The 17,721-nt window shown below is 37.1% G+C and overlaps 2 protein-coding genes across 3 annotated transcripts in view; one reads left to right on the plus strand and one right to left on the minus strand.

Annotated features, from left to right (window-relative positions):
* The window catches only part of LOC307151354 (uncharacterized protein), a 43,032-nt gene extending 33,499 nt beyond the window's left edge, over positions 1 to 9,533 (minus strand). The window contains exons 1-11 of one of the 2 annotated variants that reach the window (XM_079859332.1): positions 9,439 to 9,533; positions 8,601 to 8,740; positions 6,813 to 6,948; positions 6,518 to 6,701; positions 4,719 to 4,883; positions 3,583 to 3,670; positions 3,176 to 3,300; positions 2,176 to 2,237; positions 2,041 to 2,107; positions 1,786 to 1,870; positions 1,475 to 1,550 (exon numbers count right to left, since the gene is read on the minus strand). In XM_079859332.1, coding sequence (XP_079715458.1) covers positions 1,475 to 1,550; positions 1,786 to 1,870; positions 2,041 to 2,107; positions 2,176 to 2,237; positions 3,176 to 3,300; positions 3,583 to 3,670; positions 4,719 to 4,883; positions 6,518 to 6,701; positions 6,813 to 6,948; positions 8,601 to 8,723 — 1,111 coding nt within the window. In that variant the 5' untranslated portion in view covers positions 8,724 to 8,740; positions 9,439 to 9,533. Of the gene's footprint in view, positions 1 to 1,474; positions 1,551 to 1,785; positions 1,871 to 2,040; positions 2,108 to 2,175; positions 2,238 to 3,175; positions 3,301 to 3,582; positions 3,671 to 4,718; positions 4,884 to 6,517; positions 6,702 to 6,812; positions 6,949 to 8,600; positions 8,741 to 9,438 lie in introns of those variants that run through there. The other variant, XM_079859333.1, reaches the window with a different exon arrangement.
* Positions 9,534 to 11,556: 2,023 nt separating this feature from the next.
* The window catches only part of smpd3 (sphingomyelin phosphodiesterase 3), a 43,052-nt gene continuing 36,887 nt past the window's right edge, over positions 11,557 to 17,721 (plus strand). Inside the window, exon 1 of the mRNA XM_079860124.1 lies at positions 11,557 to 11,686. The gene's annotated coding sequence lies outside the window, so the exon portion shown is untranslated. The remainder of the gene's footprint in view (positions 11,687 to 17,721) is intronic.

Here is a 17,721-nt window from a genome sequence, read left to right on the forward strand (position 1 = left end):
GGCTTGAATTTCATCTGAGACTGCTTGTCTTCTTATCCTTGCCCTTCCTCCTCCTCATTCTTATCCCTCTTCCTTCATGTCTTTCTGGATCCATTGTTCCAAAACGCAATAAACTGATTTGGGCCCTTTTATATATCTATTGAAGGTTCTGATTGATATGTGTTAAATTTTGACTCTTAGTGTTTCCACCTGGGTAATTGTGTGCTAACTGAGCTGAAGCTGTGCTGATTGAGTGAACAATTTTGAATGCTAGTGCTTTCTATATGACAACATGGTCTAAGCAATGAGAAATGAAGGGATTTGTGTGTAGAGTTTTGCAGTGACAGTTCAACCAATCTGACTCATGTGTCAAAACAGGGAATAGTGTTTATAGTTTAGTGAAATGGGTGTGCTTTTTGATAAATGGCATTATGGTTTTGAAATTTTAGTTCAAAAGCCTGGTTATAGTGTTTAAGCAATCGAGAAAAACTGTAATAATACAAAAACAATAAAAACTAAATTATCAACAACATATATTATTATACATCAAGTATGTAAATAAATATAAGACCCAGTACTTATTTATTAAAATCATCTCATCAATAGCTGAAAAAACATATATATAATTAATAATAATGAATAATTAAACTGTAAATACAAATAAAATAAAACTAAAGAAAATTTAGTACAAATAAAATACAACAATAAAGATAAGAGTAGAAAAGAGAAATAAAATAATAAGAGAATAAAGAGATAAAAAGAATACTATAAAATAAACAAAATAAGCATTAAGATTAGAAAAAGGAATAGAAAAATCTATAGAAGATATATGAAAAGAAAAAAAATGTAATACAATTAGGGTGAAAAACTGATTAATATTAGAAAAGCGTAATAGGGAAATGGAATGATAATGTTAGAGAAATAGATGAAAAATAGGGTTTAAAAATAAGGGTTAAGAAAGAGTTAAGAGTATTTCCTGCCCAATTTTTAATAATATTAAATTACCAAAATGCTCTTGAGACTTGACTTGTGCCCTAATATATCATAAAAACAATATGTTACAGACGAAATATGAAAGACAACACTTCGTTGACTAGTTTTGGATAGATTATTGTTTTTACTGTAAAATAGACTACTGCCACATACTGTCCTATCATAATAAAAGGCAAAAAAAAAATTTCTTTAAACTGATGCAAGTTAAGCTCCATCCACACACAGAATAGAATAAGCATATTTTAAGCCGATACATAAACATCTCTCATCATTGGGGTGGGGGAACGGATTTCGACAGCTGAACTATTTGCCGTCGGATTCTGTTCCCCCTATGTTTCTTACACACTGAGGTTCTAGGCTAATATTTATCAAATTGATGCTGTTTAAGCTCCATCCACACACAGAATAGAATAAGCACATTTTAACCTTCATCATTTTGCTTAGTGTAAAGGGAAGGCAAATACTGGGGTAAAATGAATTTGCAACTGTACTACAAACATACCTAAATCATGCCTCTTTCGTTTTTCGTGCTCTAGCTTGCAGTTGAGACGTTCCACTTCCTCACATTGTAGACCTAGCTGAAAAACCACTCAACATGGAAGTGTACGTACACACACACACACACACACAAACACACACACACACACACACACACACACACACACACACACACACACACACACACACACACACACACACAAAGATACATGAGGAACTTGACATAGAAACACAGAGTCTATCTGTGATTATAATGAATTGACATCTGTCAGTAAGTAAGAGGACCACCAAATATCGTATGAAATGTAATATCACCTGTTCGCGTAAGGTCTTGACCTCTTTGAGTAGCCTGGTGACACACACCATCTGTTGCTGATATGCACAGAGAGCCTGTGACCTTCTAAGAAACAGAGACAACACTAATCTTGCAATCAGATGGTTGCAATCAGATCAAATTTTAGGTTATTATTAGTGGTGCTTGCTAAGATTATTGCTCATATTTAGGGTTAGAACAAACCTAGCAAGCGCATAGCAACCACTCAGAACAGAAGTTAGTGAAGATTAACTCACGCCACATTCATGTCCATCTCCAAATCTTGTAAACTCAGGGAGAAAACAGGATTTCTCATCTCTAGGTCTAAAGAGAAATGTGTTGAATGAAAACATGTTATAAGTTATAAGTGTGTGTTTATGTGTGCACCTCACCTGTAGTAAAGGGTGGCAGGTAGCTCATAAGAATACTGTTGGTCCAGTCATCGTTCAGCTCTCTGAGTAGTATACCAAAACAAAACTTTCAGAAGATTTATGTGATTGCTTAATAAACACAGCTGAATTATGTTTGATTGTAGTATCAGTGTTATTTCAGTATTGTTTACATACTATTATGATATTTATTGAGACTTTATTTTTTATATTTTCAGGAATCGTTTTAATTTTTGTTTTAGGAATTTTGTTATGTACTTATGTACTATATGTAATTTTTTATTAGTTTATATATATATATATATAGCTTTAATTTATTTTGATTGAACATTTTGTAATTTTAGTATTTAAACTTAGAAAAAAACGTTAGAAAAGAATTGTTGTTTAAAAATAATTGATTGTTGCAACTTAATAAGTTAATGTTGTATAATGCATGATTAAATGTTTTTAAATACCTAATAAATATTTTGAATACCTAATTGTTTTTTTATAAAAAGGAACTAAATGCATTAACTACAGAAATATTTTGAGATTTATTGCAATTAAATATTTTACTAGATTGGCAGCCCTAATTATTAATACAAATTAATTAATTAATTAATACATTTATAAGTCATACACCACCTGGCATAAGATGGCACTGTTTGTTTAAACAATAATAAAATAATCAGCAACTTCTGCCTCATATCCGCTGTCAATAGAGACATATTGCCCAGTTTTCAGCCTATTCTGGCCAAGAACGACCCACTTAGATGGACCACCTGTTCAACATCTTCAACTGGCTTTTTTTTTTATATGGCATTTAGAGCTTGTAAATATGATTGCCATTTTGAGAAAGTCATGTGTGTGTGCAAAATGAATTAGAAGGGTGGTCTGTGAGGGTGCTGTCTGAGGCAATATGATTTTTGTACCTAGACATTTATTGTGTGTTTTTAAATTTAGATTTAAATTCCAGAATCTGTGTGATAGCACAACATGCAGTGTGGGATGGCATTATCAGTACTTGAATTTGTCATTAAGGAGGAGGTCGTCTGTGAGCTCATGACGTTTGAAGAAACCAATTGCACCCATGTCAACGTGAGCAACAAGTGCATCATATTGTCCTACTATAGACTGAGTCTTCAGAAGCTGAAACAAAGTCCATAAAACAAACAAAAGAATTATAACGGTCAAATTGAAGTTTAGAGAGAGCAAGTAATTACAAAAAAACTAAATAGCAGTACTACATGCAAACAGCAGAGGGCAGTGTCTAAGCAAATTACAAACTTCTAGCGTTTATTAACTTGCACCCATAGTAATTTGTTAAGACACAGCAGCACTGATATACACTGTTATTCACAACTATCAAAGCAGAACATGTACAAGAGGTTTGACAAGGTCCAAACAGAAGCAATTTGTGCATGTGTTTACCTCTATGATGTAGCTGCCAATCCCAAGGTGCCGGTAGCGTTTGCTAACAGCCAAAAGAGAAAGCTGAAGCACAGTGTCTCCTGTAGATCTACAATTTCACAGACAGAAACAGAAGATTCCAAATCAATATTCATTAGATTAGCATATTGCTTGATTTTCTGAGAAACATCCATTTTAACTGTCACAATGTGCCTCAACCTTCTAGTTAGGGTGTGTGTATTGCAGACACTTGAGGTTAAACTAAACCACGGGCCATGTGGAAGCCATTGGCACAAATACAGAGTGCAGAAGAGGGAAAGGAGCAAGAGAGGAAGCCATAGTCTCTCATTGACTGGTAATAACACCCCACAGTCAGCAAGGCAGGGCAGGTTTCTCCACTCTTCAGCCCCTCTGGACTGGAAATAGACTCAGGGTGGAGCCACAACATTCAGTGGGATCTCATAATGACAAGGCTTCATTTTCAGTTTTTGATGATATAAATAAAGTCTTGTTTTTTTTTAAATCCTGGATGGTATCCACACATAAAGAGCTGAAATGCTGACTGAGGCTATACGGAAGGACAGTCAGGAGCTTGTTCTTGCAGCTGAACAGTGTTTGATTTAGACTAGTGGATTGTAGGTGGAAGAGGATTTTGCACAGAAGGTGTTTTATTACCTTTTAATGCAGACAAAATAGAAAGTTTTGTTAATCAATCAACTGTAATAAAAAGTATGTGAATGGGAGTATGGTTTAAGGTGTTAAAATTAAATTATGCATGTCGTCACACCTGAGAGTTAAATTGGGAACATATATATATTCCATTATGAAACAAATTTTTCGCATCCCTGGTTTGCATGTGTATAAGGTTTAGTGTGAACATCCCTTGTAGAATGCAAGAAACAAGAGTTTTAGCTGAACTTTGATTTACATTTTGTGTAATATCCATATTTCGTCTGCGAAACTTCCTCTTTATTGCAAAAAATGACTATAAAATGCAATTGACAAAGCTTTACTGCATTGCCAGATGATGTTATAAGATAATAACAGAAGAAAAGTATCTTGCTTTAAACCATTAGTGTTTTATTTCACAAAATAGTATTATATGCTCTTTCACTGATGTTTGATTGAATTAGGAACTGTGGTTGTACTTTGCTTACAGTAGCTTGATTTCATAGCAAGCAGCAGCCACGATCAGAGATTCAACTCCTACGGCGGATGGTGGGATCTTTCCGTCTTTTCCTTGCACTGCTCTTCTTTCTTTCCTTTCCCTCGCTCCGTCCACAAACTCCTGTAGGCCTTCACAGAATCGCTCCCAAGACCATCTACAGGGAAACAGAGAACAGGCTCATACAAACTAAAAATGTTCAAACTAAAAAAATTTTTTTTAACACAACAGTAGCTAGAAGACTTGAAACTATAAGAAGAGACTGATGAAATTTTGTACAAAACCAACTTCCAATCAACCATATTCTGTCAAACTAACATTGTCCCAGTAAGAGACCATAATAAGATACAATTGTCATTGAAACTGTATAACACAGTTGCGTTGGCATAGAAACTAACCGGCATACATGCATGGTGGCATTTGTCATTGTTATTGACCATAATAATGTCATGATGTTAAATGTAGAGAAATGTCATAAATAAATAACATTCACTCCAGTTCACTTCTTTCCAAATCTACACCTGTACGAGGAGGGATAGAGCTGATAAGGAACACTTGGCAAACTGTTTGCCAGAGAGGATCTGGGGAAAAGCCGTTGTAATTCCATTATCTTTAACAGAATCAACAAACGATTTGTACCGAATCATGTCATGTTCTCTCTCATTAAATTCTCAGTCAGAATGATTGATTAATTTTTAGTCTGTTTCTCACACAACACTATAATATGGCTTCAGAAGACTTGGAACTTTTGTGGTGTTTTTTAGTCTGTTTTGGAGTTTGACAGCACAAATCACCATCAACTTTTGTTGTACACTCATTATTGGCATTTGTGGTTCCATGAAGAAACTTTAACAGCCATGGAACATTTTCTTTCATTTTCACAAAATTAGATTATTAAAATGTTCTTCACACTAAGAAAATAATAGTTACTTTAAAGGGGTCATCGAATGCCCATTTTTTACCCAAAATGCCCAAACACCCTTTTCACCTCACAGCGACCCGTTTTGGTGCATGTCTCTTTAAATGATAATGAGCAACTGCTCACCCCACCCCTCTCTTCCGTGGGGCGTGTCGACACAAGACACGTAAAGTGCTGCCTTGGCTGACAGTATACAAATGGCTGAGGGCGGAAATATGTTAATACGGGACAGTCCGTCAGTGGTCGTGGGCGGAGCAAGAGCAAAGGTTAAAATTAAAAAGGAGTTAAAAAAAAAGAGGAGTGAATGGATTTTTTTCATTGTATGGTGGTTGTGTCCACACACTGCAAAGACACATTTATATGCAAACACCATATAAAAGTAAATTTTGCATCCGATGACCCCCTTAACAACTGTTTACTGAAAGGTTCTTTGGTCTTCAATGGCTCTGCTGCTGAAACCTTATTTTTAAGAATTTATGTAAAAGAGCAGCTCGAACATTGTGTGTTTCACAGAATAAAGAAAGGGGTTTGAAGCAATATGAGGGTGAATAAATGCTGACAGTTTTCATTTTTGAAAACGAATTCAAAATTCACAAAATGTGCAGGCCAAAAAAGGTCAATCGTCCATTGTCAATAGTATAGCAATGTATGAAGCACTGCTCACACATAAGTCACTTTCAAATCAAGCCGTTTTCTGTTGGTCGATGCTGGGAAACCAGTTGCGAAATCTGTTTGGGGAAATCTATCAACCTCACACGAAATTCCTAATCGTGTGGATTCCTATTCAAATGATTGGATTTCACCCTCGAATATTTGCAGAACAACGGCAAATGTGACCGCACCTTTAGCATTAATTTTTAGGAAAGTTCAACCTGTCACATGTCTTCACTTCTAACGTCTCCTCTGAGGTTTCCTCTGAACTCTCTTCAGAGTCGCTGTATAGCTCAGCGAGCAGCTTGTGTTTGGATTCAGCTCTGTCTGTTGTTTTACAGGGTACTGGGCTCAAATGTGTCCCCTTGTTTCTGGAAGCCCTGCCCCTATAGTCCTCTAAAACATCTGCAAAGAGAAATCAGCATAAATTAGCCTAAGGCCAACACTCATTCTATACAGAATTATACTCACTAACATAATTTACGCTCTATTGCCCAACCAAGGTGAATTACATACCAACATGGTCCCGTGATAAAATAATAGTACGTATCCCTGGGTAGTGCACTGTTTCGTGGACGTCTTTGGGGCCGACATCAGGCAAGGATGTGTCGAACAGAGCCACCACAGCCCGAAGAACATCCTCGTTACTTATCTGCAACATCAAGAGAGTCTCTGAGAATATGTATGTATGTATATGTCAACACAGCACAAAAAAATCAAAACATTTGCCTCAGGTTATGTGTTAAAAAGAGCAGTGGACTCAAGATGTCATGCGGCCAGCAAAAGAACGACTGCAGCATGACGCCCACCCCCCACACCAGTGTTTGCAAAGCTCTAGCTGTGCAGCAGTGGGGAAAAATACATTCAATTAAGACTGGGAGTTCCTGGACAACACGATGGGAGGCTGAAATGTGACCTATATTCCTGATCGCGCTGGCTCTATAATTTCATATTTTGTGGAGTAAGAGCTATAAAAGCCCAGATAATATTTCAAAAACAAGGAGGGAGTTAATATGTGAAAGGAAGTGGAATACAGCACTCAATAATCAATAAACATCAATAAAGGGAAAGCAAAGCAAGATCATAAAAGAGGCTAAGTGGGATTGAAATGAATTAGTGCGTGGGTGGGTGTAAGTGTATGGGTGTGTATGAGACAATTTTTCATATTTATGTTGTACCAAATCCAAGTGAGCTGCCTACATAGGAAACATTTTAAGGCACTCTTGACGCAAAGACTCTTCCAAAAAAAATAAAATATATATGCAACTTAATTATGTTGCCTACTAAGATGCCTTCTTTTGGCCAAATTCTATTTTACATATCCTTTGTGGAGAAGGCAGTCCCAGAGAGTATTGCAACAATTGACAAAATGTTAAAAAGTTCTACAAAAATTTAATCAAGTAAAAGTAAGTCATGTTTTTCATTTTTTTTTCAGGACAGTCCCTTAGAAAGCAGCAGCCTATCTAGGCAGTACGCAGCAAGGCAGGTTTTATAAAAAAGCTTTAGGATACACTACGTTTACACGACAACAAAGTACAAAAAACATTGTGCGCGTTTAGGCCATTCATTTTTATGACACAACCGTTTTGGGGGCCTGAAAATGCAAACTTTTAAAAAACGGAATTCAAAGAGCAAGTTTTTTTGAAAACTATACTGTTATCGTCTCTGTGTAAACTACATGCGTATTATGTATTCAGTCTATAGGCGTGAATTGTTTATTTACAAAATTACATCACAAACTACTGGCCTGGCATTTATAATACATCGTTTTTTTTTCATCGTTCAGATCCGTGTGAGCACCAATCATTTTGACAACACTCGTCTGTACGCGAAAAACGCAAAGAAAGTTTTCAGTTTTTAGTTGAAAATGGTGTTGTGTAAATGGCCCCTAAGTGTTCATAATAACTGTATTTTTTGTTATAACATGCTGGTGTAGTAAGCATTTTTGTGATCATACTGGAATCTTTTAATGATTTTTAGAGATGAACAAAAGCACAGAGAAACCTTTCCAAATCCACAATATCACTCGAGACCCCACCAACAAAAAGATATGAGAGCAAGAGAAAACACTGCAAATGATATTTGCATTGTCTGGTGGGATGCTTGTAGCAATATTTCCCATCTCAGTCAACATTATGTTTGTTGACTCATCTTTTACAGTTGGGTATTTAACTACCCACCCAGTAGTATCTATTTATAAATGACAACCTTTATGGGAAATACAATTTTGGACTTCTAGTGTGATATCTATCTAGTTCTTTAGTAAGAATGTTAATCTAAAATAAGAGAGAAGGGTATGCCAACCATAGGCAGAATTGCAGGAGCATCTCTGGTTTGGAAGAGTCGGCAGAAGTTGATTATGATGGGATGAGCGCTTAAATCACCATTGAAACACACATTGTGGAGACGGACCACACATCCCTCCATCGCTCACCGTTGACCAGCTAAAAAGAGAGGAGACAGCTTTATAAACATTCATGAAACTTTATAACACTTTGCCCTGCTATAAGGGAGACTGGGGCTTGTTGTCACAGGTTGAAACATATTCTGAGGACAACAGAATTTAATAAATGTCCATCTTCTGTAGAGTAATTTTGGTACATACTTTTAGCCAAAACAATATTTTTTAAATATTAGGCCTACTATGTTACTTTTTACGTTTGTGTTTTTTTAGGAACAGTTTTTTTGTTAATAATTTTGTTCATGGTTGACTGTTTACTTTTTAATTTAAAATAAACTATAAAACCTTTAAAATCAGATGTGTTGTGGAAGATAACGTTAGGTTTTTCTTTTTCTTTTGGAGACTATTTCATATTTTAAACAAATTAACTATTGGCCTACTTGTACTTAAATCTTCAGTAAACAGAAGGTTCCCATTTTTGTGACAACTTACCCCTATTGTGTCCAGATATTGAGGCATGTTGTCACAAAACGAACTGAATTTTTTTCAGGCTAATAACGATAACGTTATAAATATTCGATAACGTTTTGTATTCAAGACGTCGAGTTACAGACGTTGAAAACAAAACAATGGGAAACGTTAACTGGAGTGACCCATTTGTTTATTCATGTTTAAACACAAATGGTCGTGTGTAACACCTATTTACATGTAAATCTGTAAATGTATTATCAAGCTAAATACCTCTAATGTCTGCTTCAGAAACGTTGATATTTTAGCCACCTTCCTTCGCAAACTTGGCTGCGTTGTGCTTGTGCCGTTAGAGCCTGGACAGCGAGTGTAACTATAGCAACGGTGGAGCTGGAAATCAATCGCAGTGTCTCATGGGATTTGGAGTCCCCAATTACGAACACACGATGACCACGTATGACGGTTTCTTTCCCACTTGGTGGTTCTTAAATGGATAGTTCACACAAAATGAAAAATTTGGCATAATTTACACACCACCAAAGCCAGTATGACTTTCTTTATTACGTTGAACACAAAAGGGGTGTTAGGCATAATGACAGCCTTAAGACACCACTTGTCTTACATTGTATTAAAAAACAGAAAGAAACAATGATCACTTATTTTTGTGTGTTCCACCGAAGAAAGTAGAGGCGTTACGTTTCGTTTGTTCTTAAAAAAACAAATCCTTTAAGTGAACGAATCATATCAACCGACTCAGATCAGACTCTCCTTTTTGAAGTGCTTGACTGATTTCCTGCCTTCATATGGAGGGCTGAGTGGCTGTTTGAGTCTGAACGAACCAAGGGGGCAATGTTTCAGAAAAAACTGAAGCTTCCCCGGGGGCCACCATTGATTAGCAGACCCTCACCTGCTGTTAGCAATCCATTGACTCCCATTCATTTTGGCGTCACTTTGACAGCGAATAACTTTACATCTGAGGCATTTAAAGACTCCATTTGTCCATTATGTATTTCTAAAGAAACACGAAAATGTATAAAAGGCTCCATTACCTTGTATCTTACGTTATGGCCCCGTAGAATTGCGTCATAACCACGCGACTCTCTGTCGCACAGTAGAGAAATTACCGTATGGACAGGAGGAGAAGCTCGCGGGCAATCAGGGGGACGTGGAGGCAAAATGACAAAATAATTAATCAGAATACTTAGCAAAAGTTTCTCCTACTCCTAGCTCATGGACACCTCCTACTCACACTCTCCATCTCTGCAAGTTTCGGAACACTCTCAGAAAAAAAGGTACAAAAGTTGTCACTGTGGCAGTACCTTTTCAAAAGGTACACCTTTGTACCTAAAGAGTGCATGTAAGTCCCTCATACATGTTGGTACCAAACATGGACATATTGGTACCAAACGTGTACATATTAGTACCTAAATGGTACATATTAGAACCCTTTTGAAGGGTACTGTCCCAGTGACAGCTTTTGTACCTTTTTTTCTGAGAGTGAAGGGAATGATTCAGATTTCTCTTGGCACAGCCACTAGAAGACGAACTGAGGAAACTCGGGCTGCATCTGAAATCTCATACTTCCCTATATAGGCTAGTAGGCAAAAAACAATTGGCTATGTCTCAAAAGAAGCATATGACCTACTTCTTCTAGCAAGATTCAGAAGTGTGCATTATGCATTCGTTGTACATTGAGGCCACTGGGGAGGATTTGTGAATTTAAATGACAAATTACAATTAATTATTCAAAATAAGTACTACCTACTCAAGAGAGTAGGCCAAATGCGATTTCGGACGCAGCCTCGTTCTTGAACTAAATGAACAAACGCATCTTGTTCTTGAAAGAAATAAGCGAACTGTGATATAGCTAAGTTACGTCGAAGTAATGAACGAAATAAATGAGACAGTCGTCTTAAATTTTAATAACGAGTATTAATAGACTTTGGTCAACTCCGAGAACTGTCAATCCTAAACCCATTGGGTGGTTCAGGCCATATAGGTAAACTGGCCTAGGCTACACCAAAATAGGCTACTACATGTTTTTGATGTTTATTCTTCGGTTCTTGATGTGAACAGGCCTTGAAAGTGGAATTTCTAGTAAAAACCACAATGACCATAACTTTTGCATTGCTGTTACCAGTAGAAAAAAAAAAACAATTTGAAAATAAAAATCATTATGTCAAAAACATGTAGTAGCCCCCTAATGCTATTCCAAATTCAGTCTCTAAACAAATCTTTTCAGTGAACTGATTCAAAAGATTCGAATCACGTGGATGAATCGGTTGGGTGGGGTCTCCGGCTCAGCGGATTGAAAGGCGTGGCGTCGGTTGGTTTCGCGGGGAGTGACGTCAGTGGAGCTGTTCAAAGCGCGCTGGTGCTGGAAAGAAACTCAGCGTCGTCGTCGTCGTCAGCAGTTGCAACGCGGGGCGGAGAGGCGGAACACGGCGAGGGAAATCAGATATCTTGAAACTCGCAAGGAAATAGCGCAAAAGGAGGCACTCACCTGTTAGACTACTGAATTGTGAGTATTGAAAACATCCCATTCGACTGGTTTAAAAGGAAAAGTTACGGAGAGGGCTGAAACGGGAAGAAGGGTTTGCCAGCGAGTGTATCAGCATCACCTAACACGCTTCTTTGTGCGCCTGGAAGGGGGTTTGCTCTATTTAAATGTTTGACTGTTTATTGATTAATTGTTTCACAGAAATGCACTGCCTCTGGCTTTAAAGCTTTGATTTCGTAGCACTATTGGAGGCGAGAGATTTGAATAATATTTGCATGTGCACAAGGCTGTGTTAGACTTGTATGGTTGATCACTTATCCAGAGAGCTTCCTTCTGACAAATGCAGTTGCCACCGTCAGCCATCAGTTTGAGGCAAGGCATGCATTTTGAGTCAGGTATGTCTTACAGCATCTATTTTGACAGAAATGTGTAGGAATATGTCAGTGTTTACTGTTTCTTAAGAAAAATGAAAGGTGCATTTTCAGTTACAGCATTATGAAATTATTTTGCATCTTAAATCCATGTTTTCATATGCATACTTTCAGATTAGACTGCATAGAATTCAGAATTGTAGTGTGATGGAGTGATTTAGTGTGCAGTTTAAACCACAGATCAAGGTGTGGCAACTGTAGCGTTTGTGTTTATTTAACCCTATTTGTCTAGTTGTTCTCCATACAACCAGGCGAATGCTATACAGGCTAAAAAGGGTACATTATTCTCTGTGACAAGGGACTGGTAGTTGTAGTATTAAACAACATACTCTCTAAAAAAAAGTTGATGTGGTCCTGTGAGCTTCTGACCAAGCTTCTACTTGCACACACCGTAATGACCAAAAATTCATGATAATGTTACCAAAGTCAGTTATTTTTCCCATGCAAATGCAATAAAAATGTTACAAAAATCACACAAAAGCATCATAAAAGTGGTCCATGTGACTTGCACTCTATATTGCAAGTCATTTAGCTTTTTGTAAGATTAAAATGTCCAGGTTTGGAACTACATTTGAGTGAATAAATATTTCAAATGCTCATTTTTGGGCGAACTGTCCCTTTAAGCTGCACATCTCACTAATAGACTGATTACTTCCCCACCTGCGTGATGTTAAGCATCATTATTGGAAGATAGCTTTGGCTTAGCCATTAAACCTCCCCTGTTTCCAGATTTATAGGTCCATCTTTCCTCTGGTCTTTAGCGAGCCTCTCAAGACAGGCATTAGTCCAAGTCACGACAGTGGGCGAGGGAAATGTGGTCACTGTATTGAAGTAAGTGATGACGCAGTGCTAATCCGACACAGTGGGTCATTTGCTCACTGGATTTGCTGAAGTTTTCTTCATTAAAGCACATTATTTGGATGTGAGACAAGCACAGGACATCAGACAACACCGGTTCATGTCAAATACTCCGGTCAGTGTGCCAAAACGGCCATCAGGAAGTGTTCACGTGGGGTTCTCGGGCAGATAGCCATAGGCTACCTTCAGTAATTACGCCGAAACCATTAGAGGAACAGCTGAGAGCTTGTGTCATCCTAATATGTTTCTTAAGAGCTGAAAAGCATGATACATTTAATGCCTGAGCAGGATGTGCTTCAGTGAAAGCCACACAATAAATAGATACTCTCAAAGACTGGCATAATGTAATTCTTGTAAGTTCAGTGCTCTTTTCTTGTTTGATTTTGTTTCAGTGTCTCACAGGACAAATTATTTCAAACTCTCCTTTTTTCATTATTCTGTTTAGCAACTATTCATTTTGATTCTCATGTAAACCAAATGTGGATGATTCTTCAGTTAGTGACACTTCTGAATACTTAGGATAAAAGATACATTTATCAAATCCTGGTCAAGCTTCAAGTGTGATTTGTCGATTTGAATGGTAATAACTTTTTTACGTTTTTGGAGCGAGTTGGATACATATAGTTGTAGATATGCCTTCAATTTGCTAATGCAGTCAGTTAACTTTGAACATTATCCTAAAAATGAAAAGAAATGGAATGGGTTTTAATTAAAATGTGTAAAAAACGGAATAGTTTTCCATTCTTGACGTGAACATTCTAATGGCAGCAATATTGGGGCAAGGGAATCTTTTTTTTATAAAAAAACAAAACCAAACAAATTTTGCACATAAGTGCAAAATTAATTGAAAAAATGAATTCTCAAAATGTAACTGATTTTAGCACATTTTAGACATTTATTATACAATCACAACATTACAACATTTTATTTGAAGTAAATGTATTTGAAAATCCGACAAAAAGTAAAGGCACAACTTGACGGCTTTAATGGGGTAAAGAACTGAAAGCATTGCGAATTACATCATCGAATTAAACACGATGGAGGAATATAAATCTATTGATTTCAAGATATTGATAATATACATTTAGAAACGATATATTTAATGTTTATTGCAAAAAATGCATACATATTAAAATATTTGAGTTTGAGAGCATTCAGAGACTGCAGAATCATGGGTAATGCAGTTTTTTAGCTGGAATTATATGGTTCTTTTAAAAATAAGTTGAAATAATGCAGGCTGACAGCTTCAACAAAAGCATTTCTGTCATGACAACTCTTAGAGAGTTTGGCATGGTAAAGGATATGACAATGTTCATATGTTTGGTTTTGGCGTAATAGATCTGCTACACTGCTGCTGCAGAGCAAATACAGGACTTAAATTCCTAAAATCATCTTAGGAAACAGAGAAGTTCCTCTATTTGAGTAATCCTCCATATATAGATGATCTCCATCTGTTTTTCTATGACTTTCTTATTTTATGTTTTATCTTGATCATGAATGTAAAGCGTGACTACTGTCGCTCTGGCATTTCTGGAGTCGTTTTGATTCAGCGATACAGGCTGGATTTGCTCAGATCTCGTGTCAGATGGCTTGTGTTCGAGAACAACTAGTCGCTGAATTTGCATGGATCATGCTGTATAATCTTTTAATTGCATTTAAGAGTTTGGTTTGAGACCATTTGTGCTACTTTGTATGAAGGAGAACCAGGTTTGTTACTGTTGTGGCATAGTCAATTTTAGTTTTATTCTAAATATCACTTTAAAAAAAATGGCTTTTTTACATGTCAGTGCACATCCTATGCAATGTTTTGTTTAGTTTTTTGCAAACTGAGTTGTATTATTAATATAATACAGTGGGGTTTTAATAAAGCACATTTAATCATGTTATTTTCCTCAGTCTCGACTGTAAATTCCATGGTTTTGTGAAAACCTGTGTCAGTAAAGTATCTACATGCATCTTCATGTTTCTTAACCAAAAACTGATTTATTCGACAACAGAAACAAAAGACATGGTAGGAAAATCATGTGCTTCCACACTGATCACAAAGGAAGTTATGCCCCCTAATGGCTTAAATACTTCATCCTCCAAACATCACCATCCTATTCTCTTAAAGAGACACCATGTTAAATACCAAACACATTGTCCAGAAACATTACACTGAAAACAAAAATTATAAAATAAACACAGAACAAATATACTATTATTAAACATAAAGCATGCTCAGATACGAATAACATAATGGCCTGTACTGTAAATGGGAATACGGAAAACATCAACAACAATCCCGTGTAGCAGCAGGGTGGATTGTGATAGTGATGTGGCAGTCTATTTTTAGGACAGGTCTTTAGTTTTGCTACAGGTCAACAGACGTCACACTAGGGGAGTGCTGGGCCAGAAATAGGGCAGGTATAGCACAAGGGTGCATGTGTGTATGTGTGTGTGAATCTGTGAGTTTTGGGCACAGCTTGTTCAGCCTCATTCAAACACTCTGTGCTGAATTTCAAGGATGCTTTTGAGTGCTGAATGACACGGCAGGCACAGTGAATCCATTCTGTGTGAGGTTTGCTCGTGTTTTCTCATGCTGTGAGGGACTAAAGCAATGTTTGCACATGGAAATTTAGTGGCCAAATATATAAAAAAATACATGCTTAAACTCCTACATTGAGACACAAGATTTTAAAGGGGTAGTTCATCCAGAAATTAAAATTGTTGTCATTTACTCACTCTCATGTTGTTCTATTCTGTATGACTTTCTTTCCCAGAAAAGAAGATATTTAGACTGTGCTGGTTTCTCTTTTACATGCCATTGTGGGTTTCAAACTTCACATAGGATGCAAACACATCATAAAAGTACCATAAACGTAGTCTGTATGACTCTTGCTCGACTTTCCAAAACATCATGAAGCCATACGATAGCTCCGTGTGAGGAAAACAGACAAATTCAAGAAGCAGTGTCCGAATCACTCATTTGAATCGGCTGATTTGAATCACAAAACCAGGTGAATTGATTCATTCACAAAATTATTAAATTCTTATTATCAAGATCATTTTTTGTTGTTGTTTCATAAACATCCTAAAAGTATTATATATTATATATATTTATATATATGGTCTGTCTTCAATAATCCAAAACATCCTGATGCCATATAATAGTGCTGTGCGGTAAACACACACAAAATTCAAGCCGATAATCAATCTGCAATGTCTTATTCAACTAATTGGTCATTTGAGTCAGCTGATTTGATTCACTAAACCAGTTTGATTCATTCATTAACAAATCATCAAATGCGAATGATCAAGTTTCGAGTATCGCATTTTTGGGGGGCGGTGACACTAGTGGCTGATGCTGATGCCTGTTCATGCATTTCTGTTTCATAAACATCATAAAAGTATATAAGCATGGTTCGTATGAATTGTGTGCAGTGTTCCGTAGCCACACTATATCGCTGTGCAAGTAACACAGCTTTTTGAGTCAGCTGATTTGATTCACAAAACCAGTTCAACTGATTCACTCACAAATTTCACTGATTCGGTTCCTGAGATTAACTCACTCGATGCTGTACATTGACAATAATCAGATTGATTGCTCAGTCGGACTGAAAAGCCTTTATCGATCAATCCTGTTGAGCTCAATTCAAATCCAATTTTGTTCTGATTGAAATGGGTGGTGTAGATCTTAAATAATCACTTTATTTATCAAGGGAAGATTTTAGCCATGTAAACCTTTCAATCTGACTATTTCTTAACTGGAATAAAAAACACCTTGTGTACATGCACAGTGCCGTGATACAGCATACATCTTACAAATGTACATATTTAAATCTTATGGTCACTGGAGGAGACTGAATATTTGCTATGTATTTGCTATGATATATAACAGTGCTTTTGCAAACTTTTTGAATTTTCAGTGTCCAACTGCATGTAAAAGTGCAATGAATTCTCCCTTTGTGTTGTACAGTAGAAAGTCACACAGTGAGTAAATGATGGCAGAATTACATTTTTTATGTGAACCATCCCTTTAAATCTGTCTAAAGAACAATATTTACCTTACCATTCCTGAGCCAGGCTTCTCTCCTGTGTGTATGTGTGTGCTGGCTGATGTTGGCAGTGCTCTGTGAACAGACTGCATTAACATGAAGAGATTAGATGTCCTCCGCTGGTACACAGGGAAATATGAATGCAACGAGAGAGAAGGATTTGGTTTTTGTTCAGTTAATCTGCCAGAGCAGCACAATACGATTGTGTGTGTGTCCTTGTAGGTCATTTATAGAACATCGGTGTGCTCAGCTCTGGTTTAACACTACCTAGCCATCCATCCATTAATGGATTGACAGGCATTTGGTGAAGTGATATGTTATTTTGATATAGGATCGCTTTAGCTGTGTGATAATGATAATGATAACAATTGTGGGAAGCACGTGTATAGATGGAGATAACTGTGTTTGACATGGTTGGAGCTGGAGTGTGTGATTAGGACCCATACTTTGCGTTTGCTCTTTCTAACTCTGGCTCCGTCCCTATTTTAGGGCTGTGGTTATGGGAGAACCTCCAGTTAAGAGTCTCAGCCCGGCTGAGAGACGCTGGTTGTGGGTGTATTCGCTTAAGGCCATGGCTGTTGGTAGATTACAGAGGGCGCTTTAGTTGGGAACCACCCTGATGCACCCTGCTCTTTCCGTCAGGGCCCTGTCGGCACAGGGATGAGGTCTGTCATTACCTGCAGGATATGAGCTGACCTCGAAACAGATGAGAGGCTTTTCTGCTGAAGAG

This window comes from Squalius cephalus, assembly GCF_949319135.1.
Source record: "Squalius cephalus genome assembly, chromosome: 23".
NCBI classification, from domain to species: Eukaryota; Metazoa; Chordata; class Actinopteri; order Cypriniformes; family Leuciscidae; genus Squalius; species Squalius cephalus.